This window comes from Electrona antarctica (assembly GCF_951216825.1).
Source record: "Electrona antarctica genome assembly, chromosome: 20".
Taxonomy (NCBI): domain Eukaryota; kingdom Metazoa; phylum Chordata; class Actinopteri; order Myctophiformes; family Myctophidae; genus Electrona; species Electrona antarctica.
This window is the reverse complement of record NC_136801.1, coordinates 6,191,276-6,215,878: the sequence shown is the minus strand read 5'-3', so window position 1 is coordinate 6,215,878 and position 24,603 is coordinate 6,191,276. Positions and strand designations below refer to the sequence as shown.

The 24,603-nt window shown below is 44.9% G+C and overlaps 1 protein-coding gene across 2 annotated transcripts in view; it reads left to right on the top strand.

The window, feature by feature from the left end:
* slco5a1 (solute carrier organic anion transporter family member 5A1) overlaps positions 1–20,268 on the top strand; it is an 84,931-nt gene extending 64,663 nt beyond the window's left edge. For both annotated transcript variants that reach the window (XM_079489194.1, XM_079489195.1), the window contains exons 7-10: positions 7,167–7,326; positions 8,549–8,790; positions 11,037–11,101; positions 15,349–20,268. In XM_079489194.1, the coding sequence (XP_079345320.1) occupies positions 7,167–7,326; positions 8,549–8,790; positions 11,037–11,101; positions 15,349–15,815 (934 nt within the window). In that variant the 3' untranslated portion in view covers positions 15,816–20,268. The remainder of the gene's footprint in view (positions 1–7,166; positions 7,327–8,548; positions 8,791–11,036; positions 11,102–15,348) is intronic.
* The last annotated feature ends 4,335 nt before the right edge of the window (positions 20,269–24,603 follow it).

Sequence of the window (24,603 nt, the reverse complement as noted above, 5' to 3'; positions counted from 1 at the left end):
TAAATAAAATAAAATAATTACTTGACACAGTCTATGATCCCAAAAGCCAGCACGTGTAACGACAATACATACATGCGATTTGATATTTCAGGATAATAACCATGTACATTTTTAGTTTGCTGCGACCCGTGCCTCAGACCGACAGAGCCTGATCCTCTCATCACGTCCTGTGCAGAACACCTTGCTCTGCCCTGCAGTGTTAACCCATATAGACCTGAGGACGATTCTACAAAATGTCTTCTAAAATCACGAGTTTTCTGAAAAACCCATGTTTCTATTACATTACAGTCATTTAGCAGACGCTTTTATCCAAAGCGACTTACAATAAGTGTATTCAACATAGGTAGGGAACAAAAACTACTAATCACCAGAAGTTTTTAGTGCATTTTCTGCAAAAACAAGCAACCAAGAGTATACCTAGCGCTAAGGTAAAAGTGCAATATATCAGCTACCTATTTCCTTAACCAGATGAGACAAAATAGCTAAATCAAATGAGCATGAGCTAAAACAATTAAGTGTATCGACTAAACAAGATCCAATAAACAATACAACAATAGAAAACAAGCGTTCGTACAACTAGTTAACAACAAGTAGGTCAGGCAGAGAGGAAGGGTAGTGTTTCCTGAAGAGGTGGGTTTTCAACCTGCGGCGAAATATGGGCAGTGACTCTGCTGTCCTAACATCAGTGGGGAGTTCATTCCACCACTGTGGGGCCAGAACAGAAAAGAGTCGTGACCGTGTGGATCGGCCAGAAGGACCCTTGAGTGACGAGGCAATCAGTCGCCCCGAGGTGGCAGACCGAAGTGGTCGGGCAGGGGTGTAGGCATCGACCATAGCCCGGAGATAGGAAGGAGCTGTTCCTTTCACTGCCCTATAGGCTAACACCAGGGTTTTGAACTGGATGCGGGCCGCTACGGGGAGCCAGTGTAGAGAACGGAGAAGGATGGTTGTGTGGGAGAACTTGGGGCGGTTGAACACCAGACGAGCCGCAGCTTTCTGAACAAGCTCCAGAGGTCTGATGGCAGATGCCGGAGCACCAGCAAGGAGGGAGTTGCAGTAGTCCAGGCGGGAGATGACGAGAGCCTGGATGAGCACCTGGGCTGCCTTCTCCGAGAGGAAGGGGCGAATCCTCCTGATGTTGTAGAGGAGGAATCTGCAGGACCTTGTCACTGATGCGATGTTTGCCGAGAACGTCAGTTGATCGTCCAGGGTCACACCCAGATTTTTCGCAGTCCGAGTTGAGGTCACCACAGCATTATCAATGGTGATGGCCATGTCTCGGTGCGGACAGCCCTTCCCCGGGAGGAACATCAGCTCGGTCTTGTCCAGGTTGAGCTTCAGGTGGTTTGTCGACATCCACGCCGAGATGTCAGCCAGACAAGCAGCAATGCGTGCCTCCACTTGGGTATCAGAGGGGGGGAATGAGAGGATCAGCTGGGTGTCATCGGCATAGCAGTGGTAGGAAAAGCCATGGGAGTGGATGACAGCACCCAGAGATGTAGTGTAGAGAGAGAAAAGAAGAGGACCCAGAACCGAGCCTTGGGGAACCCCAGTTGTGAGCCTGTGTGGTTCTGACACAGACCCTCTCAGCATCACCTGGTAGGAGCGACCCGTCAGGTAGGATGCAAACAGGGAGAGTGCAGAGCCTGAGACACCCATCCCCTCGAGGGTGGAGAGGAGGATCTGATGGTTCACCGTGTCGAACGCTGCAGACAGGTCCAGGAGTATCAGGACGGAGGAGAGAGAGTTCGCTCTAGCGGCATGGAGCGACTCCGTCACTGCCAGCAGGGCAGTCTCTGTCGAGTGACCCACTTTGAAACCAGACTGGTTGGAGTCCAGGAGGTTGTTCTGGTGGAGATAGGAGGACAGTTGTTTAAAGACAGCACGTTCGAGAGTTTTAGATAGGAAGGATAGAAGGGAAACCGGTCTGTAGTTCTTGATCTCAGAGGGGTCAAGTGTCGGTTTCTTCAGGAGGGGGGTGACTCTGGCAGTCTTGAAAGTAGAGGGAAAGTAGCCAGATGTCAGAGAGGTGTTAATAAGGTGGGTTAAGAAGGGAAGAAGTTCAGGTGCAATAGACTGCAACAGAGTGGATGGGACCGGGTCCAGAGAGCATGAGGTGGGGCGACTAGAGGTAACAAGGAGAAGGACCTCGTTAGGGGAGAGGGGGGAGAAGTGGGATAGAGAGGGGATGGGGGGGGGAAGAGGAGTAGATGAAGGTAGAGAGGGGGGGGTGGCAGGCAGACGGGTGTGGGCAGTGCGCAGGGCACCAGCCGGGGGAGGAGGGAAGGAGGATCGGATATCGTTCACCTTCTTGTCAAAGAAGTTGGCGAAATCGTCAGGGAGGAGGGACGAGGAGGGAGGAGGGGGTGGTGGTTGTAGGAGAGAGGAGAAAGTTTCAAAGAGTTTTTTAGGGTTGGAAGCAGAAGCCTGAATTTTAGTGCAGAAAAAAGCAGCTTTAGCAGCTGATAGAGAGGAGGAAAAAGTAGAAATGAGAGATTGGAAGGTGAGAAGGTCCTCCGGGAGGTTGCCCTTTCTCCATTTGCGCTCAGCCGCTCTCAGGCTCCGTCTCTCAGTCCGCACTGAGTCCGACAACCAGGGGGCAGGTGGAGTTTGGCGTGCAGGCCTGGTGGTGAGGGGACAGAGATGGTCGAGAGAAGAGGATAGAGTAGAGAAAAGAAGATCTGTGGCGGTATCAGGGGATAGAAGAGCAAAGGATTCAGGGGCAGGGAGAGCAGAGAGAACAGAAGAGGAAAGATCAGTGGAGGAAAGTGAGCGAAGATTGTGACGTGAGGAAATCATGTGGGTAGGGAGGGGCTGTGAGGGGGGAGAGGAGAGAGAGAGAGAGTAGGACATGAAGTAGTGATCAGAGAGTTTCTTACCCTTTTCACTGGAAAGAGGAGTGACAGACAGGTTAGCAATAGAGCAGCCTCTGGTGAAGATCAGGTCCAGTTGGTTGCCCGCCTCATGGGTAGGAGGAGATGGGGAAAGAACTAGGTCAAAGGCGGCGAGAAACGAAAGTAGTGGGTCTAGCTGCTTCTCAGTCGGGAGGTTGAAGTCACCCAGAAGGATGAATCCAGAGCCATCGACAGGGAAGTGGGAGACTAGATGGTCCAGCTCCTCCAGGAAGCCACCAGCAGGGCCCGGTGGGCGATAAACAGCTGCAATGGTGAGCTTGACTGGATGAGAAACAGTGACCACATGAAATTCAAATGAGGTAGGAGAGAATAGTGACAGTGAAACAGGAGAGTATTTCCATTTTCTGGAAATGAGCAGACCAACCCCACCACCTGTCCGCACGGCTCTGGGAGTGTGAGAGAAAGAGTACACATCTGACAGAGCCGCGGGCGTAGCTGTGTTTTCTGGTCTGATCCAGGTCTCAGTCAGAGCAAGGAAGTCAAGGGAGAGCAAGGACGCGTAGGCTGAGATGAAAGCAGATTTGCCTTCCACCACAGCTGAGTGGCAATTCCAAAGCCCTCCCGTTACCACTTGCTCGACGTGAGTTGAAAGAGTAGGATAGATGAGATTAGTTGTGTCGCGACATCTGGGTGGAACCCAGTGTTTGTGCGACCGCCAGGAAGAAGAGAGGACAGGAATAGGAAGAAAACACATTGTAGATCACTAAACATATACCACAATACACTACTATATCTATCACACTACTATATATGTCACTAATCAATGCTACAGCTTATCGTTCAGTGACGAAGTCGGACTTTGACAAAGTCGCCTGTCGCCTTTGTTCGGACTTTGACAAAGTCGCCTGTCGCCTTTGTTCGCCTGGCCTTCGTTTGCTGGCCGCCGCTTAACAGCTGACGCTTTCACCTGGTGGTATAAGGCCACTCCAACTGATTGCTAATCGTCTGCCAGGAGTGCTGGCTAAAGCACTCACTTCACACTTCACAAGCAAATCAAGTGGCCTATACTACTTATCAAGTGGCCTATCACAGGGTGAAACTAGTTACACTAGTCCAAAGTGTCCAAAGCCTACTGCTTCAACACAAACAATACAACTATAAACTACTGACTATCACACAAGCTAATAATATAATACTAATACAAAAGTACTTAGAGTAACACTAACAGCAGTTTGCTAAAATACAAAAGAATGCTACTTACTCAACTAGACAGGGGCCAGGAGCTCCGTTCACTTCAAATGTTGGTTTACACACTGAATTGAATACTCCCAACCTGGCTACTTAACCCTAGAGCTGTGCTGGCTAAAGCACTCACTTCACACTTCACAAGCAAATCAAGTGGCCTATACTACTTATCAAGTGGCCTATCACAGGGTGAAACTAGTTACACTAGTCCAAAGTGTCCAAAGCCTACTGCTTCAACACAAACAATACAACTATAAACTACTGACTATCACACAAGCTAATAATATAATACTAATACAAAAGTACTTAGAGTAACACTAACAGCAGTTTGCTAAAATACAAAAGAATGCTACTTACTCAACTAGACAGGGGCCAGGAGCTCCGTTCACTTCAAATGTTGGTTTACATTTCTATGTCAGTCGTTCTCAAACATTTTCATGTCGAGAACCCCCAAAACTATATGTAATTGGCAGCCGCACCCATCTTAAAATATGTTGTTCCAGGGACCTGCCAGAAGCAAATATTTTGAGTTAAAAACAAGCTCATAGCACGGCACTCTGTGGCGCGCTATGAGCTTGTAGATCTGCTGTTTTTCAATAGCTAAAGTATAACATAATGCTTAGTTAAAACACCAAGAGGGGTTCCCGTCCTACATTGGTTAAAGCAGATTAACCCATTTTGGGGCGGGGAACCACTTTTGGTGTTAGCATTATGTTATGCTTTAGCTATTGAAAAATAGCAGATCTACAAGCTCATAGCGCGCCACCGAGTGGCGCGCTACAAGCTTGTAGGTCTGCTATTTTTGAAAAATCGAAGAACGACTGAAAAACATAGCTTTTTCAGAAAACTGTCTTTTTTAAAATCTGATCTCAGGTCAGAATGGGTTAAGCTCTTTCCGTTTCTCTTGGTCCCATCTTTTGGGATTCTGAAGCGATGCGGTCTTCATCATGACACACCACAGCATCTTGAGGGCTCTGTGAGGGAGGGTGGGGGTAAAATTAAGGTCACGTGCACTGCAAAAGTGCAGCACGTCTGGGTCTGTGTTGAGATGGATGCCATTTCACATACACGTGTGTGCGCACACACACACACACACACACACACACACACACACACACACACACACACACACACACACACACACACACACACACACACACACACACACACTCTCTGTCCCGGAATGTGGCTGTGTTGTGTCAGCAGGAGCCCAGCTATTGTTTGCAGAGTAATGCTGCTCTTAACCTGAATTGACCCGATAACTGAACTCGTTCCTCCTGTGACCGCTGACCGCTGTGATGACATTTACGACCGCTACCACCATACAGGCTTTTAACCCATTTTGACAGTTTTCTGAAAAAGCTGTTTCTATGTCAGTGGTTCTTTGATTTTTCAAAAATATGCTTGAGCTTGTAGATCTGCTATTTTTCAATAGCTAAAGCATAACATAATGCTAACACCAAAAGGGGTTCCCGCCCAAAATGGGTACACCATGGCCCACCGGCTAAAGTAGTCAGTAAAAAATTTGCTTTATTATCTCTGCTTTTCGGGATAATTATTTTGCATGGTGCATGGTCTCTTCTCGCTTACAAACCTACCTTCCCCACCTTGTAGAGGTTGACAGTATAGTGTTCTTCTTCTGTGTGTGTGCGTGTGCGTGTGCGTGAGCGTGTGTGTGCGTGCGCGTGTCCCTGGGGGTACTGCTGGGCCTCACTGCAGGGCCTCACAGAGACAACGAGGCCGTGCCTCACTGCCCCCCATGTGGACAGAACAGCAGACCTGTTGGCTTAGAGAGCTGGTTCCCACACCGCCTGTTGACCCAGAGCACCTCTCGCTTTCACTCCCTGCCTCATCTCTGCGCTCTCTCTCTCTCTCTCTCTCTCTCTCAATCTATCTCTCTCTCTCTCTCGCTCTCTCGCTCTCTCGCTCTCTCGCTCTCTCTCTCTCTCTGCCCTAGCTTGGAGGAAGGCTGCATCGACGCACACATTAATTGTTGACGTTGTCGATGTGCTTCGGTTTGAATCATTTATTCATGAGAGAAGAATAATTTGATCTCAGTAGGAGATGAGTGAATAAATATTGTTATTTAAAAGCAAACATGGCACTGGACGATTTCGATATATTTTTCTAAACTTTGTCAAATATCAACACGTTGTAATGTGGAAAAAACTACTAAACATAATCATCTCTAACCAAATGCCTTTTTTTTTGTTTAAACAAGCTCGGCTCTGGCTGTTCTCACAATGTGTAATGACGATTTCCTGTATCAGCAGGTAGCTGTCAAAGGGCTGGTGCAAAGAGGCTCCTTGAGGGGGCCTTATACTTTAGGGGAGGGAGTCGAATGGCTTGAGCCCGGTATCTTAGTTCGGGTACCTCTTTTTATATTGCTTGAAAGTATATTATTATATTATATTATTGATCTTCTTTCTACTGATTGACTGGCTTGGCACTTCTTCGGTCTTCTGAGCCATACTTTATAGGGTGACGTGACGTCATGGCCTGACGTCACGCCACCGACCGTTTCCGTGGCAACTGGCAACACAATGCATCAGTGGTGTGATACTGCCAGTTCCAAAGCCATACGGTGTTGTGCATCCTGATGGTCTAGTAGCCCTACATCAGTGGCGTATCCAGGAATTACGTTTTGGGCAGGCAAGATGTGTTAATTGTCGTCTCCCCGCGCACAATCGTAGCACTAAAGGTTTTCAAAGAGATATACCTGTCAGACGAGTAGGATACAAAGACTGAAAGGCATGCATTTACATTCCAATGGGTGATTGAGGGTCGCGCTCTACCGCAACGGCCAATCAGCTGTCCACTAATAGTTCTCAGGTCTTGTTTTTGTCCTCTTTTTTTCTCATTGTATGGATTTTGGCCAGGCCAGAAATAGATTTGGACAGGCGGACGCCTGCCCTCGCCTTATTGTAGATACGCCTCTGGCCTGCATTATACCATCTCACATTCATAATGTATTTTGTTTAGCATGTAATGTGAAATATCCTCTCTCTCTCTCTCTCTCTCTCTCTCTCTCTCTCTCTCTCTCTCTCTCTCTCTCTCTGTCCGCAGCCCTACTTTGACGATGACTCACAGGAACCTGACAGGCAGTTGCAACGTCAACTGTGGCTGTAAGATCCACGAGTACGCGCCGGTGTGTGGCTCTGACGGCATCACCTATTTCAACCCTTGCCTGGCGGGTTGCAGCACCGTGGGCAATGACAGCACAGGGGTGAGTGTGCCCACGCGTGCATGCTTGCACACACAGACACACACTTGCATTGCGCCGTGTGTATGTAAAAAAAAAAAACACATACTCTCGCACATGAACTCAGGACCATGTATAATTCAGACGCAGGCTTCACTGGGTTTATACATTTACATGTTATTTTTCTTTGAACCCTCAAAGCTCAGTACATTAACCCATTTTGACCTGAGATCAGATTCTAAAAATGTCTGTTTGAAAAAAATAGCAGACCTACAAGCTTGTAGCGCGCCACTCGGTGGCGCGCTATGAGCTTATAGATCTGCTATTTTTCAATAGCTAAAGCATAACATGATGCTGACACCAAAAGGGGTTCCCGCCCAGAATGGGTTAAAGAACTGAGCTAATATTGTGCTGCATGGTCTGCCCTGAAGCCTGAGTGTCTCCAACTATTATGGGATGTGAACTGGCTGTCTGGCCTCCAGGCGACAGACAGTCTTTACAATAATATACAACATGGCCCCGCCCCCGGCCCCCGCCCCGCCCATATCCCTGCAAGGGCCTTTTTGCACAGGAAATGTTTAGATCCGAAACAATGCTGTACAGGAAATCAAAACAAAATGACAAAAAGTAAATGTTTAGATTACTTTGGTCGGATCACTTGACTGATTGCACTACATCCAAGGAACCACCGCGTGTGTGTGTGCGTGTGCGTGCGTGTGTGTGTGTGTGTGTGTGTGTGTGTGTGTGTGTGTGTGTGTGTGTGTGTGTGCGTGTGTGTGTGTGCGCGCTCTCTCCCAGTGAACTGCCGCACAAGAAACCCACAAACACGATTATTGGCTAACTACTAGGCCTAGTAATTAAATAAAGCAATAAACCACGAGAGGTCTCAGGTTACCGGGTATTTTACAACGGCTGGGAGGCGTAGGCAGACCTGACGCGCAGCGGAGGGTCTTCTACCCTCCCAGCCATTGTAAAATACCCGATAAGCTGGGGCCTCGAGCATGGGTTTGGGGCACGGCATGGGTTCGTAAGGCAATCAAGCGCTCCCCTTCCCCAGTACAGCTACAGAGCTGCGCAATCAGCTGGGAATGATATAAAGTGATTGAAGTTGTGGGTTATCGGTGAAATTTACAACGGTCACGTGACGGTAACCAGCCAATCAGAATCAAGTATTGGGACTAACCGTTTTAGAACTCCACACATACCCGTACGTACCCCTTATAAAAGGTTGTGTACCCGCCCACAGATCAGGAACTACACAGACTGCGGCTGTGTGCAGAGCAGACAGGTCATCACTCCCAACACGGGCGGCCAGGTCAACCAGCTGCAGCTGGTCATCGTCAAGACCTACCTGAACGAGAACGGCTACGCCTTGTCGGGGAAGTGCGACCGCACCTGCAACACCCTCATCCCCTTCCTCATCTTCCTCTTCATCGTCACGCTCATCACCGCCTGCGCCCAGCCCTCCGCCATCATTGTGACGCTCAGGTAAGAGTTTATCCCGGGAATACACTAGTTGTAACAATGTGCATCATAGAGCTATTAGATCCTTTTTGGGAGTACATAAATTGACTCCACTGTTGGAAATTAACGGCGATATTGGATGGGAACCTCCAAGCATAATGTTCTCCAGGTATAAAGAAAAAGGGTGTAGTGATTTATGGTATAAACCCCAATTTGCAAACATACTGTCTCATAAAGGACAGATTCATTGTAGAACCATATGTGATTGTGAAGTATAACTTAAACAAGAGACACAAATACGGTCAGAGTACTTAGTTTAGACAGTTTTCTGTTTAGACTAGTCATTGGTTAGACCAGTCATTAGTCCTACAACTACAACCTATCTCAAACCCTCACCCTAACCCTAACCTCCCACGGGGCAGCACACCTAAACCTAAACCTTAACCCATGTCTAACCAATGACTATAGTCTAAACTAAGTAAGCCACCCCCAGGTAACCTGGCTAATAAGCCAGACCGAATCCGCCGTTGGCAAAATAAAATTGCCTGCCGGCGGATTACGGTCTGGAGAGGCTCAATTGTACGCCCATTTCCTACACCAGAGAACTGGTGTGGCCAATCGGGACACGGTATGCAATATGGGCGGGCTTTGGTACAGTGACGTTCAATGCTTGAGACCTTTGACTGACAGTAGCTCTGACCAATTGCGTCAAAGAGAAAAGGTTTGAACCCGCCCCCCGGGAAACAAGATCCATACACAGCATCTCCAGACTCAAATACCACACGACAGTGTGATTTGAGTCTGGCTTATTAGCCAGGCTAACCCCCAGGAACAGTATCATTAGCACTGGAGACTGGCAGGTTTAATTCCACTCCAGAGGAAGAGAGTGAAATTAAAAACTAGGTTCACTTTCTGTTTTATTGCCCTAAATACGTATGATGACATAAGAGTAAGTATTTGTTAACAAGATGTCTTATCGTCTATCTGTGGGGATTCCCTTGAGTTAGATGATTATGAAACATTTGAGATATCTTTTCATTTGTCAAGCTTGGGAGAGAAGACAGAATACTGGGCGGGAACCCCTTTTGGTGTTAGCATTATGTTATGCTTTAGCTATTGAAAAATAGAAGATCTACAAGCTCGTAGCGCGCCACCGAGTGGCACGCTATGAGCTTGTAGGTCTGCTATTTTTTTTTAAATCGAAGAACCACTGACATAGAAACATAGCTTTTTCAGAAAACTGTCAGGATGTAGAAGACATTTTTAGAATCTGATCTCAGGTCAAAATGGGTTAAACATGGTGTAAATGTAAATGTAAAATGTTGTCTTATAAACCCATGAGGGTTGGGCACTTTGTGTGCAGGACACGTAAATCAATAAATCATCATATCCCTCCTACCTGTAGGTCTTCTTTAGAAAAGAGCACAAATACCCGCTCTACAAGCTCATAACGTGTCCCGATGCAAAGCATTTTGAGCTTGTAGGTCAGATATTTTCGGCACATATAATTGCCCCCAGAATAGGGTAATGCTAGGATTCAAGTGGTTAATCTAAAAATACAAATGATCATATCAAGATTTTGCGGCCCACTCTGTAGTAACTTTGAGAAGGGGGTCCCCTGACACACCGTTGATAATAATGCATACCATTTATATTAGTGCTTTTCAACAACTTTATGATAGAAAAGAAACTAGTTAAAAATTGTTGAAGTTTACACTACACTAGAAGAAACTAGTTAAAAAATGTTGAAGTTTACACTACACTACACTAGAAGAAACTAGTTAAAATTGTTGAAGTTTACACTACACTACACTACACTACACTAGAAGAAACTAGTTAAAATTGTTGAAGTTTACACTACACTACACTAGAAGAAACTAGTTAAAATTGTTGAAGTTTACACTACACTACACTAGAAGAAACTAGTTAAAAATTGTTGAAGTTTACACTACACTACACTACACTAGAAGAAACTAGTTAAAATTGTTGAAGTTTACACTACACTACACTACACTACACTACACTACACTACACTACACTACACTACACTACACTACACTACACTACACTACACTACACTACACTAGAGCTGTCTGCCGTCTTCTCTGCCTTATCTCTCCGTGCCACCCGCCGGCACTTCCTCTCTGTTGGCGTGTCTTGTTGTTACGTCCCAGCGAGTGTAAACAAATCATTTGATTGCAGAGCAGGATGGGCGCCGGGCGCGGTGCAGCGCTGTCTCCTAACGCATTCCCGTGTTCTTCCTTCCACAGGTCTGTCGATGAGCAGGAGAGGCCTTTCGCTCTGGGGATGCAGTTTGTCCTGCTCCGAACATTAGGTTAGTATTCCATATGAGCTACACCGTCGGTTACACCAGCCCCAAAGGATGGGTTTGGTGTCTCCCCGGGACCCAAACTTACAGATATGCATTAGGAATTGCACCACTTAAAGGACCACTTCACCACTTTTCAACCTATCTTCATATAATAGGTCCTCACTAATAATCATGAAAAAATGGCGCAATGTTTTTCTACTCGGTCTATGTCTCATAGGAGGGCTGTGGGCAGTTCTTCCAGTGACATCATCATTAGGCAGACTTTTTTTTAAACAAGATTCTTTTACAAAAATGTTTAGATTTTCATTATCGTGAGAACGATGGCTTCCATTTTCGCATTGCAACTTTTCAGGACTAGAACGCCTGCAGTTTCTATTAGCTTGGATTCCCCATCGATGATGTCACTGGAAGACGGTTTCTGAACTGCCCACAGCCCTCCTATGAGACACAGAGTAGAAAAAAATTGCACCATTTTTTCATGATTATTAGTGAGGACCTATTATATGAAGATAGGTTGAAAAGTGGTGAAGTGGTCCTTTAAGCATTATTTAATAGTGAGAATAGCAGATCTAGAAGCTCACAACACTTGTGAGCTTGTAAATTGGCTATTTTCACTATTCTGTCAATTTTCTCAACATGGAAATCATTATGGTAAATGGTAAATGGTGCATTTATATAGCGCCTTTATCCAAGGCACTTTACAGAGATTGTGCATTACATTCACCCATTCACACACACATTCATACACCGATGGCAGCGGAAACCATGCAAGGCACCAACCAGCACATCGGGAGCAATTAGGGGTTCAGTGTCTTGCTCAAGGACACTTCGACAGTAACTCTGGGGGAGCCCACAGGGATCGAACTGGCAACCTTACGGTTCCCATCCAGGCACTCTACCCCTGAGCCACCGCCGCCCCATCATTATGATGATTATGCAAAAGTAAATGTCATATACCCCATTATAGCAGAGAAGTGCATTTCTAAGTGGATTTATGTCAGATGGGTGTAGTTCCATCCAGCTCTGCCCCGACATGCCTCTGACCTTCTTGGGTTGCTTATGGGAGTACACAGTCCAACCATCATACCGTCGCTGACGGCTGGAAACCTTGTATGTCCCAAACCAAAAGCGTGGAAAATAGAACCTCTGTTCCAATGGATCCAGTTGTAGTACCCTACAGAGAAGTGCATTTCTACTGGATTTATGTCAGATATATATTGACATTTTATTTCCTTTAGAGGATAGCCCCTTGAGATGTATCATCTCAATATAGACACATAGACAAAACAATACATTAAACATGTCGACACAGAACAATACACTTACAACATCAACAAAACATAGATGCTCTCAAACCACTCAAACACTACATCAAGACCAGAAGCAACTGCACTGAAACACCTAACAAAATACTAATAATAGTGATACTAATAATGAAAATAATAAAAATAAAGATAAAGATAAAAAGAATAATCAAGCATTAAAGTACACACCTCTCTCCAAAAATCAAAAACAAGTACAAATGGGTTTCAGGTCTACAAGCAAAGAGGCCTTGAAAATGTTAAATGATGTAATTGATCTCAAAGAAACAGACAAGTTGTTCCAATCAGATGAAGCTTTAAACTGGGTGTAGATGGGTGTAGTTCCATCCAGCTCTGCCCCGACATGCCTCTGACCTTCTTGGTGTGCTTATGGGAGTACACAGTCCAACCATCATATCGTCACTGACGGGTGGAAACCTTGTATGTCCCAAACCAAAAGCGTGGAAAATAGAACCCCTGTTTCAATGGATCCAGTGTAGTTATTGTTTTGCCACAAGCTCTTCATTATTAGAACTTTTCATTTGTTTTTGGAAACCCACAGACACGCTTAAAGGTATATTCAGTGATTTGACTTAATTCAAATATCACTTATTTTTTCTTTTTTTCTGGATAATCCTCCCTACTATAGAGTGTGCTGGCCATATAAGGAGTTCCTCCCTGTCCCCAGTGAGCCCCTGGGGTCAAAAAACCCTAGTTTCAGTTTTGGTGGCGGGTGGCAAAACCTTCATCCAATCAGGATGAGTGGGGCCTTCCTCCAATCATGATCGAGTGGGGGTGGGCCTTGGTGCACATGCTGTTGGCCTGTTGCACTTCCCCCCACTGTAGAGCGTGCATGTGCACATTTTGTTACCGGGGCGGACTGGGTGGTTTTCCAAATTACCCAAATCACTGAATGCTCCTTTACCCAATTTCATTTCAAAAATGGCAAAAACGGGACGATCTGCAAGCACACAACGCGCTGCTATGAAACATGTTCTGAGCTTGCGGGTCATTATTTTCTCTACTTTTGCTTGCAGCAAAGTAGGGTATTAATGTCAAATGAAATGATGAGATACACGGTTTCTGCCCGTCAGCCACGGTGTCGCCTTTCCCATAAAAGCTCAGGATCTGCATGCCTCTGCTTGTGTCTGTGCGACTGTGCGTGCTTAGGAGTGCATGTTAGCTCCATGCCTCTGCTTGTGTCTGTGCGTGCTTAGGAGTGCATGTTAGCTCCAGGTCGTTTTAAATCATTCTTTGTGAACATGTGTAACCAGGTGTTAAAGTCAGCTGTACCGCTGCCTTAATGTCAAGCTTTGTTCTCAGCCTCCTCGGCAGTACTGGCTCCTTTTCTATTTCTAGATGTCTGGCGCCACCCAGTGGTGCTATAGTTGAGATTCATTCTGCTATCATAAATAAGATCTTAACTAAAAGGTTGAAATGTTCCTGATGGTATAAGTCGGGAAGTTGAAGAACTTTCATAAAATAGAAAAAAGTAGAAGTAGTGAAAAAGCAGATGTACTGTACACCATCCCAACAGGCTGAATTGTGGTGCGTTGTCACCGTTGTGAGCTTGTAGATCAGCTATTTTCACAAGTTTAAAGTCCTGCAAGAGACATCACCTTTATGTTATACTTTAGCTATAGAGCACCGAAGTCTGACGTCACTTTCAGTAGAGGGCACCAACACACAGGTTTATAGGTTTTTTTATTTGCATTGAAATCTCCATAGGGCGATTTTATGTCGCTTCATATAAGAACTGTGTTTGAAAAATAAACCGACCACCCCGGCCTTTCTGTCAGGGGAGTGGCTGTGCGTCGTTAATGATGTCATTCATATTTGATACAGCCAGTTTCTTGAGAAAATGGAATTAATGTGACCGCAAAAGCCTTGAAACTACATATGAATGCAATGTTGCTGAGCATATACGTCACGCCCAGCTGTCAACATATTGCGTTCCTGAGATTCCTCATTGACGTAAGCTCAGCTGGTGGTGACTCGACTCGTACTAACCACGATACATTATATATCAATAAAATAAAAATAAACGTAATTAACGTTCAGTTTCTGTTGTGCGACCGGCTGCGGGCAGAAGCAGCCTACCCGGAAATGTAGTCTCTGGGTTGTTTGGCTCGTTTCTAACGCTTATTTTGTTACTCTTTGGGTATATTTGTACATTTCCACCTTCAGTCGATGCTTCATATCCATATGAGTGAAAAGGCCGGGGTGATCGGTTTATTTTTCAAACACAGTTCTTATATGAAGCGACATAAAATCGCCCTATGGAGATTTCAATACAAATAAAAAAACCTATAAACCTGTGTGTTGGTGCCCTCTACTGAAAGTGACGTCAGGACTTCGGTGCTCTATTGAAAAATAGCAGATCTACAAGCTCATCAATCTTTGAATATATTCTTTCAGAGTTTTAGTTTTTAACTAAAATCTTTGCTTCTGGAGGGGTCCCTGGAACAACATATTTTCAGATGGGGGTCGGCGGCCAATTACAGATATTTTTTGGGGGTCCTTGACACGAAATATTGAGCACCACTGATACAGAAACATGAGGTTTTTCAGAAAAAATGACATTTAAAAAGACATTTGCCCAGGCGGTGGCTTAACCGTCTGGGCACCCGACTGGTAATCCAGTCGCAGTGTGCCGCGGGTTCGACTCCCGAGCCCGACACGGCCTTTACTGCATGTCTTCCCCCATCTCTCTCCCGTTTCCTGTCAGCCTACTGTCTGTCCCTTCAAAAACCAATAAAAGGCGTAAGCCGCAAAAAAAATATCTTTAAAAAAAAAAAAGACATTTTTTAAATTTCGACGTCAGGCCGAAATGGGCTAAAAGATTTGGGAACTGGCACTGGGCCTAATGCATGTCAAACTGGGGTGTCACTTTGTGTAGAATCCCAGATCTAACAGTCCTATCTGTCCTGACGTCTCTCCCTCCTCCAGCCTACATCCCCACGCCCATCTACTTCGGCGCCGTGATCGACACCACGTGCATGCTGTGGCAGCAGGACTGCGGCGTCCACGGCTCCTGCTGGGAGTACGACGTCACCTCCTTCCGCTTCGTCTACTTCGGCCTGGCCGCCAGCCTCAAGTTCGTGGGCTTCATCTTCATCTTCCTCACCTGGTACTCCATCAAGCACAAGGAGGACCGCGCCGACTTTAATCGCCAGCGGCTGCCGCCGGCGCTGGGCACCGTCAGCGAGCTCATATGTCACGTGGGCGGTCAGAAGAGCCACGCCCGCACGCGCTCTTGCCCCGTGTTCATCCCGCCGCGTGCCGCCGAACCGCCCCCCGCCACGCTGCTGCTCAACCGCGGGCACAGCAGTCTCAGCTGCCCCGGGAACGGCCTCAAAGCAGTTACCCCGCCCCTCCTTTTGCCGCAGCAACACAGTGGCTCCGCCCATGTCTAAGCGAAAGGCCCCCCCCCCCCCCAGCGAAATCCCCCCCCCCCCGGGGGTCTCCACAGTGACACGTGCCTTCCTGCACCCTGTTTCAGCACCACGCCGCCACACCGTGTGTGCTTTGTTATCACACGACAAAAAAACGACACGTTTTCAGAGCTGCAGTCTGAAGCTCTGACCTGAGCTAGGCCGACACACTCACAAGCACGTCTGCCATACTTAAAAAAAAAAGAAGAAAAAAAATTAAAAAAAAAGGGCTGGCCATCATGGTCAATGAGGAGGGGGACTGACTATCAGATTCTCCGGCAGACTTGTTTTTTTTTTAAAGTTTGGTTTTGATCTGCATATCATGCGCTGCAGCCTCACAACATCACAGAAGGTCAGCTCTGCAGTTCAACGTGTGTGAACGTTACATGGTGCTACTGTAAACGGGTCAGGGCATTATAATCTAGAACTGACCAGTGGAGGAAAGAAAAAGACAAAATGACTCCTCATCAAACACTGCGTCTAAAGCACAACTGACCAACCTGTACTATGCAAGATCCTAGTGTACAGTTCCTCTGTCCTCCTCCATACTGTACAGCTCACTGTATGTATTCCATATATGTACCCTTACTGTACCCATGTTCATTACACCACGGTCATGGTTGGGCACGCCAACCTCATCGTTACACCACGGTCATGGTTGGGCACGCCAACCTCATCGTTACACCAACGGTCATGGTTGGGCACGCCAACCTCATTGAATGTTAATAATAGCTGCAAAGCCTACTCTCCCATACGGTTGAAGAGGTGTGAACATGGTGCTGGAGGCCCTCTAAGTTGTACATTACGAGCCGTTCCACCAGTTCTTTGTGTCGTTCTTGTCGGTGTAGGTCTCTGGCTAAGATCTTGTGGTGTTTGTAATATCTTCAAAAAATGACAAAAGTACATTTGTTTCAGTCCTGCAGAACCTCCTCTTACTCCTTTTTTCGTAACAGTGCCTCTGAGGCCGTCTTGGCCAGTCCAGTATATATAGCTAGCTAAACCCAATAGTCGATCGCTGTCTGCTCAGTTGAGGGGGGCAATTCTTCTTACTTGCCCTGCTCTTCTTCTCTTTTTGGGGAACAGCTCCCACCGATCTTGAAGCCTCCTATTGGTGATGTATTGTACAAAACTCGATCAGTTTAGTCATTGGATAAGAAATCTGTTTCTCAGTAATGCTGTGCTACAGAATTGGCAGCGAGGCGCCTTGTCTGAGTCTGCAAGATTGGCTTTAGTCCTAAAAAAAAGTTGTCGGCACACACCTGAAACGGGAACGACCAAGGAGACGCAAGAAAACCCAATTTTAACTCTTGGACACAAGAATTACTGTAATGTTTGAACACTGCTGTATTCTAACAAATGTGGCAACATTTGTTGTTTCTTTAGATTTCTTGAAAGTAAAGTGATTTGATCTGATCCATTAAAATAATCAACAGGTCAAACTAAAGCACGCGTCATTTTGGCTTCGTATTGTAACGGCTACTACATTCTATTGGTCATCAGATGTACATAGTACTTATAATATTAGGCTTTTAGGCTTTTAAGAATTAGTGCAGCGAGCATGTAAATGATGAAACCCATTTAGAGTAATCCATTTAGATTATTCATTTTGTGGGTGTTTGAGGGCCTCTAGTGGACACAAACTGTAATTGTTAGAAGGCCAGTGAATGTTGTGGTAAGCAGACCCACAGTACTATGGAGCTGTTGATTAAAGGTTAATTATTAAACTTAATCACTGCTATGAATTTAAATCTACTGCTCGAGGGAATCATATTTACAAAATCATTAAAACAAAGCACAAGTTATCATTACATTATAGACCAACGGGCAAATGAAAAGTTGTGATTTCCCATATAGAAGTATGTTACAACTGCTGACGTGGCCAATACGTGATGAAACATCGCTTACTTGTTAATTGTTCTCAGTTAGTTGCCAAAGAGAGCAAGTTTTGTAAAAAAAAAAGTGGAGGACATTAAGCAGAATTAAAGCTTGTTTGAATAATGCCTTGAGGTCTAGCTTCATTTAAAATGTGTTTTACCTATTTAGGTACACAAAATAGTGGAGCTGAAATATGTTATGTACCACATTATGACAAGCCTTATAGCACAGTTATTAACATCTCCCACTGGCCTATATAGCTTCATTAACCTTGACTACTTTAATTTGTGGAATGGTAATTATCTGTGATGACGTGAGACGAGGATCATGTAATGATTCACAGACTTGGAATATGGAAAGAACTGGGCTATGAAAATGATGCACATGACATTCCGACAGCCATTGTTCCAAGAAATGGACATTTTGCATGCAGTGATTAAGTTTCAACGGTTAATTCTTTGGCAATAGCTTTCACAGTATCATGCCAGATAAAGATTACCATAATGGCGTTTTGGGTGAATAATGCCAAATTATGGGATTCAATCTTAGTATTATCTTTAATGAGTACCTCAAATTATATATGCCTAAATTATCATGTAAATAATGGCAAATAAAATGAAGCATATTCTAGAGCTCACACTTAGTTAGAAGCCTATTTATGAATTTAACCAGTAACAATGTAGTCAACAAGAAAATAAAATAGAAATCGAGATTTAAAATTTACAAAAAATCAAGGAAACTGTATCTTTCTTTTCTCTGTGCCTGAACAGTATTTGCATTTGGAAGGGTTGTGCTCAACTTGTGAAACGGGAGAGTTGTTTTTATTGAAATGTTTTTTTTCTAAGGACTACATTTGAGTTGATTGATCTAGTAATGCTACACAGAATGCCCTTAATCTCAATTTGTCGTGATTCTCTACCCTTTTCACTGCCCCTATATTTAAAACAAGTTAGTACTGATCAGGGACTGCTTAAAAATCCTGACTGGAAAGCCTAATATAATGCCTGATTTATGCTTCAAGCGACAGTGTCAGGTATTTTCAACTGCAGGATGGCTAGTTGACTCGACACTTTATTTTTGTCGACAAAGCATAAATCAGGCAAAGTACTCAAAAAAAGAGCATTCACTGCAACCTCATGGAAACTCGTGTACTACAGCTATAGGGAACGGACCTCTGCCTCAGCGCCACAGAGCAGCTAGACAGGGACCTCTGCTGCAGCGCCACAGAGCAGCTAGACAGGGACCTCTGCTGCAGCGCCACAGAGCAGCTAAACAGGGACCTCTGCTGCAGCGCCACAGAGCAGCTAGACAGGGACCTCTGCTGCAGCGCCACAGAGCAGCTAGACAGGGACCTCTGCTGCAGCGCCACAGAGCAGCTAGACAGGGACCTCTGCTGCAGCGCCACAGAGCAGCTAGACAGGGACCTCTTCTGCAGCGCCACAGAGCAGCTAGACGGGGACCTCTGCTGCAGCGCCACAGAGCAGCTAGAAAGGGACCTCTGCTGCAGCGCCACAGAGCAGCTAGACAGGGACCTCTGCTGCAGCGCCACAGAGCAGCTAGACAGGGACCTCTGCTCTGCTGCGCCACAGAGCAGCTAGCCGGGGACCTCTGCTGCAGCGCCACACAGAGCAGCTAAACAGGGACCTCTGCTGCAGCGCCACAGAGCAGCTAGACAGGGACCTCTGCTGCAGCGCCACAGAGCAGCTAGACAGGGACCTCTGCTGCAGCGCCACAGAGCAGCTAGACAGGGACCTCTGCTGCAGCGCCACAGAGCAGCTAGACAGGGACCTCTGCTGCAGCGCCACAGAGCAGCTAGACAGGGACCTCTGCTGCAGCGCCACAGAGCAGCTAGACAGGGACCTCTGCTGCAGCGCCACAGAGCAGCTAGACAGGGACCTCTGCTGCAGCGCCACAGAGCAGCTAGACAGGGACCTCTGCTGCAGCGCCACAGAGCAGCTAAACAGGGATTCAAAATGAACTGGACAAAAAAGTGCACAATCGGTAGCGAAGGGTAGAGAACCATGGACATTTTAACAGCACACGCATTATGTGACAGTTGAAGGGCTTGATATACTTTGTTGCGCATGGTGTCATACACCGGAAATTTCTATCTTAAATATTCTCTGTGCGTGATACCGGTGGATAACTTGAGTATAAATCCGGCTTGAGGGTGATTGACTTGGCGTGTCTGTGCCCGGGTCAGATACACGAGGGGCAGGGGGTTGATGTGTTCCTACTAGGGTTTAAGGGTTCCTTTCCTACCCCTGTACTGTATACAAACCGGGACTTAAATGCCCCACTATCCAAAATGCCTGGACTACTATTGCTCTGATACAGACAACTTGCAGGTAGACCGTAGATTTGCTTTAACGTCTTCTTCTTGTAACTTTTTGAACTGAAAGTGTATTCATTTCATGATGGACTGAAGCTGTATTCTGAAGGTCGAGCTCTACTTTGCTTTGTGTTCCTCAGGAGCGGAAGTCTAAAACAATGTTTGTGAACACTTGGTTTACAAATGCCTTGAATACTTGATATTTGTCATTAAAAATGAGAAAAACGATTCAGTCTCTTTTCTCCTACGTCTTTTTTTTCATGATTTTCGATGATTCAAAAAGATGAAAATCATCATGGTTTTTGACGGGGTGGAAAAAATAAATCATGAAAAAAGAAATCTTGTGCCACCCCTTAACCCTAAATGTATTTGCCATTTCTTACTATTTTGAAAAACATTTAAAAATAGGTCAACTAGCCACACGTTGTGAGCTTGTAGATCAGCTACTATATAAGATAGTAAAAAATGGCAAAAACGTTTTGGGATAAGGGGTAAGGGGTGGCACAAGATATAGCCCTATATCTTTTTCATGGTTTTCGACAAAAAAAAACAATTGAGAGAAATGATAAACTATGAAAAACGACATACTATAGTAAGTCGTTTTTCATGGTTCTCATGACATTCTATAGTATGTCGTTTTTCATGGTAGGCTATTAGATGATTAATAGAAATAGAAATAGAAACTCATGAAAAGAGCAGAGAAGGAACGAGACACAAGGACTGTTTTAACCACACTAACAACTGTCAGCAAAGGGTATTATAAATGGTAAATGGTGCATTTATATAGCAGTTTTATCCAAAGATTTCATTACATTCACCCATAACAACACACTCATAAACTAATGCCGGAGGAAACCATGCAAGGCATCAACCTGCACTTGCATTTTCAGGCAAACATTTCCATAGTATGATGAACATTTAAAAGTTTGAATGGGGTTCCATACCTTATACGGTGTACGTATGTAGGACTTAACCCATTTTGACCTGAGATCAGATTCTAAAAATGTCTTCTACATCCTGACAGTTTTCTGAAAAAGCTATGTTTCTATGTCAGTCGTTCTTCGATTTTTCTAAAATAGCAGACCTACAAGCTCATAGCGCGCCACTCGGTGGCGCGCTATGAGCTTGTAGATCTGCTATTTTTCAATAGCTAAAGCATACCATAATGCTAACACCAAAAGGGGTTTCCGCCCAAAATAAGTAACGTGCCAAAGTTTGTGCTATTGCCATTGACAATGCATTGGCGCTTAAAGTTAAATATTTCGAAAACTACAAAACTTTTCTAAGTAAAAAGTTCCAGCATGTGTCTCCACAGTAAGCTGAATTATAAGTGTGAATGGAGTTTACAATTTACAATTACAATTTTACAATTTAGGCATTTAGCAGACGCTCTTAATCCAGAGCGACTTACAATAGGCAAGAACAAAAAGCATGGGAATACATCACATATGTAAAAATGCATTTATCGCGAAACATGCGTAAGCTAAGAACGTGACTAGAACATATCTATATAATGACACTATACATATAAACTATAACTAGAACATATCTATATAATGACACTATACATATAAACTACACATATATGCTATACTATGCTGTACATATATACTATGAAGTGCTATGACTACATACAATGCACTTATTGTGCTGTCTACATGACATGCTATAAGTCTGTTTCAAATGCTATATAAGTCTAAGAAGTGCTGTCTAAGGGGGGTAGGGTAAGTGCTATGGGCCATGATGGAGTCTGAAAAGGTGGGTTTTCAGACTACGGCGGAAGATCGGGAGTGATGCTGCAGTTCTGATTGCAACGGGAAGTGCATTCCACAGTTTTGGGGCCAGAAGGGAGTTTCTAGGTGAAAGTTATTTTTTGATGTGCCAAAATCTGCCATTGACCCCCATTATACAGTACATTTCTCAAATTTGAAAGCACTATATTTCTAAAACTATGAAACATTTCAAAGATTCCTTTTCAGGCAAACATGTCCACCGTAAGATGAACCTAAGTAGGTTTGAATGGGGTTTCTAGGTGTAAGTATGTAGGACTAGTAGCGTGACGACGAGTATAATAAACTGGAAGAAAAGTAACGAGTGTGTGTTCTGGTCCTGTTGATTGAGCTGAGAAGGACCTATAAACCTTGAAGTTTTATAGGTCCTTCTCAGCTCAATCAACAGGACCAGAACACACCTGGGCTGGCTGCCAGGTTCACATCCACCAATGGGGAGGCTGTCTGTGTCCTGTCATGGTTTCTCCTCTGTATTATCTGATGAACATCCACGATAACACTTAAAAGCACTAAAGACAACTTTGATGCACAGCACCATTCAAATGCTCTGTACATGATCCCAAGGCCCCATTTGAAAAGTGACACCAAGAAAAACAACTTACAACCTAAAAATCACTGAGAGCTCAGTGGCACCCTTGTTAAGATGACGTCCATGTGAGCCAGAGGTTGTGAGTTCAAATCCAGCTGAGTTCCTCCTACTTTCACTCTGCAGCATGTTTTGGAGAATAACATCCAGAAGAGAGATGGAAAGCTGAGGAGATTCTCAGAGAGCATGGTGGCACTCTGTGATAAGCTGATGTCTATGTGAGCCACAGGTCGTGGGTTCACGTTCAGCCCATGGACTCAGACGAGACCATGGGCTATAGCCCATCGTCTCGGAGTGATTTTCGTCTTTTTTTCAAATCCTCAAAAATGATGCAAAACGGCATGCTATAGAATGCCGTTCGAGACCATGGGCTATAGCCCATCGTCTCGGAGTGATTTTCGTCTTTTTTTCAAATCTTAAAAAATGATGGAAAACGGCATGCTATAGTATGCCGTCCGATATGGGCTATAGCCCATGGTCATAAATGATGAAAAACTAGGATTTGAAAAAAAGACGAAAATGACTCCGAGACGATGGGCTATAGCCCATGGTCTCGGAGTGATTTTCGTCTTTTTTTAAATCCTCAAAAATTATGGAAAACGGCATGCTATAGAATGCCGTTCGAGACCATGGGCTATAGCCCATCGTCTCGGGGTGATTTTCGTCTTTTTTTCAAATCTTCAAAAATGATGGAAAACGGCATGCTATAGTATGCCGTCCGATATGGGCTATAGCCCATGGTCATAAATGATGAAAAACGAGGATTTGAAAAAAAGACGAAAATGACTCCGAGACGATGGGCTATAGCCCATGGTCTCGGAGTGATTTTCGTCTTTTTTTTAAATCCTCAAAAATGATGGAAAAACGGCATGCTATAGTATGCTGTTCGAGTAGGTTTGAATGGGGTTTCTAGGTGTAAGTATGTAGGACTAGTAGCGTGACGACGAGTATAATAAACTGGAAGAAAAGTAACGAGTGTGTGTTCTGGTCCTGTTGATTGAGCTGAGAAGGACCTATAGGTCCTTCTCAGCTCAATCAACAGGACCAGAACACACCTGGTCTGGCTGCCAGGTTCACATCCACCAATGGGGAGGCTGTGTGTGTCCTGTCATGGTTTCTCCTCTGTATTATCTGATTAACATCCACGATAACACTTAAAAGCACTAAAGACACCTTTGATGCACAGCACCATTCAAATGCTCTGTACATGATCCCAAGGCCCCATTTGAAAAGTGACACCAAGAAGAACAACTTACAACCTAAAAATCACACCCGTGTGAACTGAGTGGTGTAAGGTCTGTCTGACGTAATGAAATCATGTCTGACGTAATGAAATCACACCCGGATGTGATTTCACAACTGGCTTTTTTTGTGCAGAAAAAAAGGGCATGGTTGCTACGGTCATCCAGTTCACCCGGGTGTGATTTAATTACGTCAGAAATTATTTTGAACATAGCAACCATGCTCATTTTTTTCTGCACACAAAAGCCAGTTGTAGGAGTGGTTTACACCACTCAAAAATCACTGAGAGCTCAGTGGCACCCTTGTTAAGATGACGTCCATGTGAGCCAGAGGTTGTGAGTTCAAATCCAGCTGAGTTCCTCCTACTTTCACTCTGCAGCATGTTTTGGAGAATAACATCCAGAAGAGAGATGGAAAGCTGAGGAGATTCTCAGAGAGCATGGTGGCACTCTGTGATAAGCTGATGTCTATGTGAGCCACAGGTCGTGGGTTCAAGTTCAGCCCATGGACTCAGACGAGACCATGGGCTATAGCCCATGGTCTCGGAGTGATTTTCGTCTTTTTTTCAAATCCTCAAAGATGATGGAAAACGGCATGCTATAGAATGCCGTTCGAGACCATGGGCTATAGCCCATCGTCTCGGAGTGATTTTCGTCTTTTTTTCAAATCTTCAAAAATGATGGAAAACGGCATGCTATAGTATGCCGTCCGATATGGGCTATAGCCCATGGTCATAAATGATGAAAAACGAGGATTTGAAAAAAAGACGAAAATGACTCCGAGACGATGGGCTATAGCCCATGGTCTCGGAGTGATTTTCGTCTTTTTTTCAAATCCTCAAAAATGATGGAAAACGGCATGCTATAGAATGCCGTTCGAGACCATGGGCTATAGCCCATCGTCTCGGAGTGATTTTCGTCTTTTTTTCAAATCTTCAAAAATGAT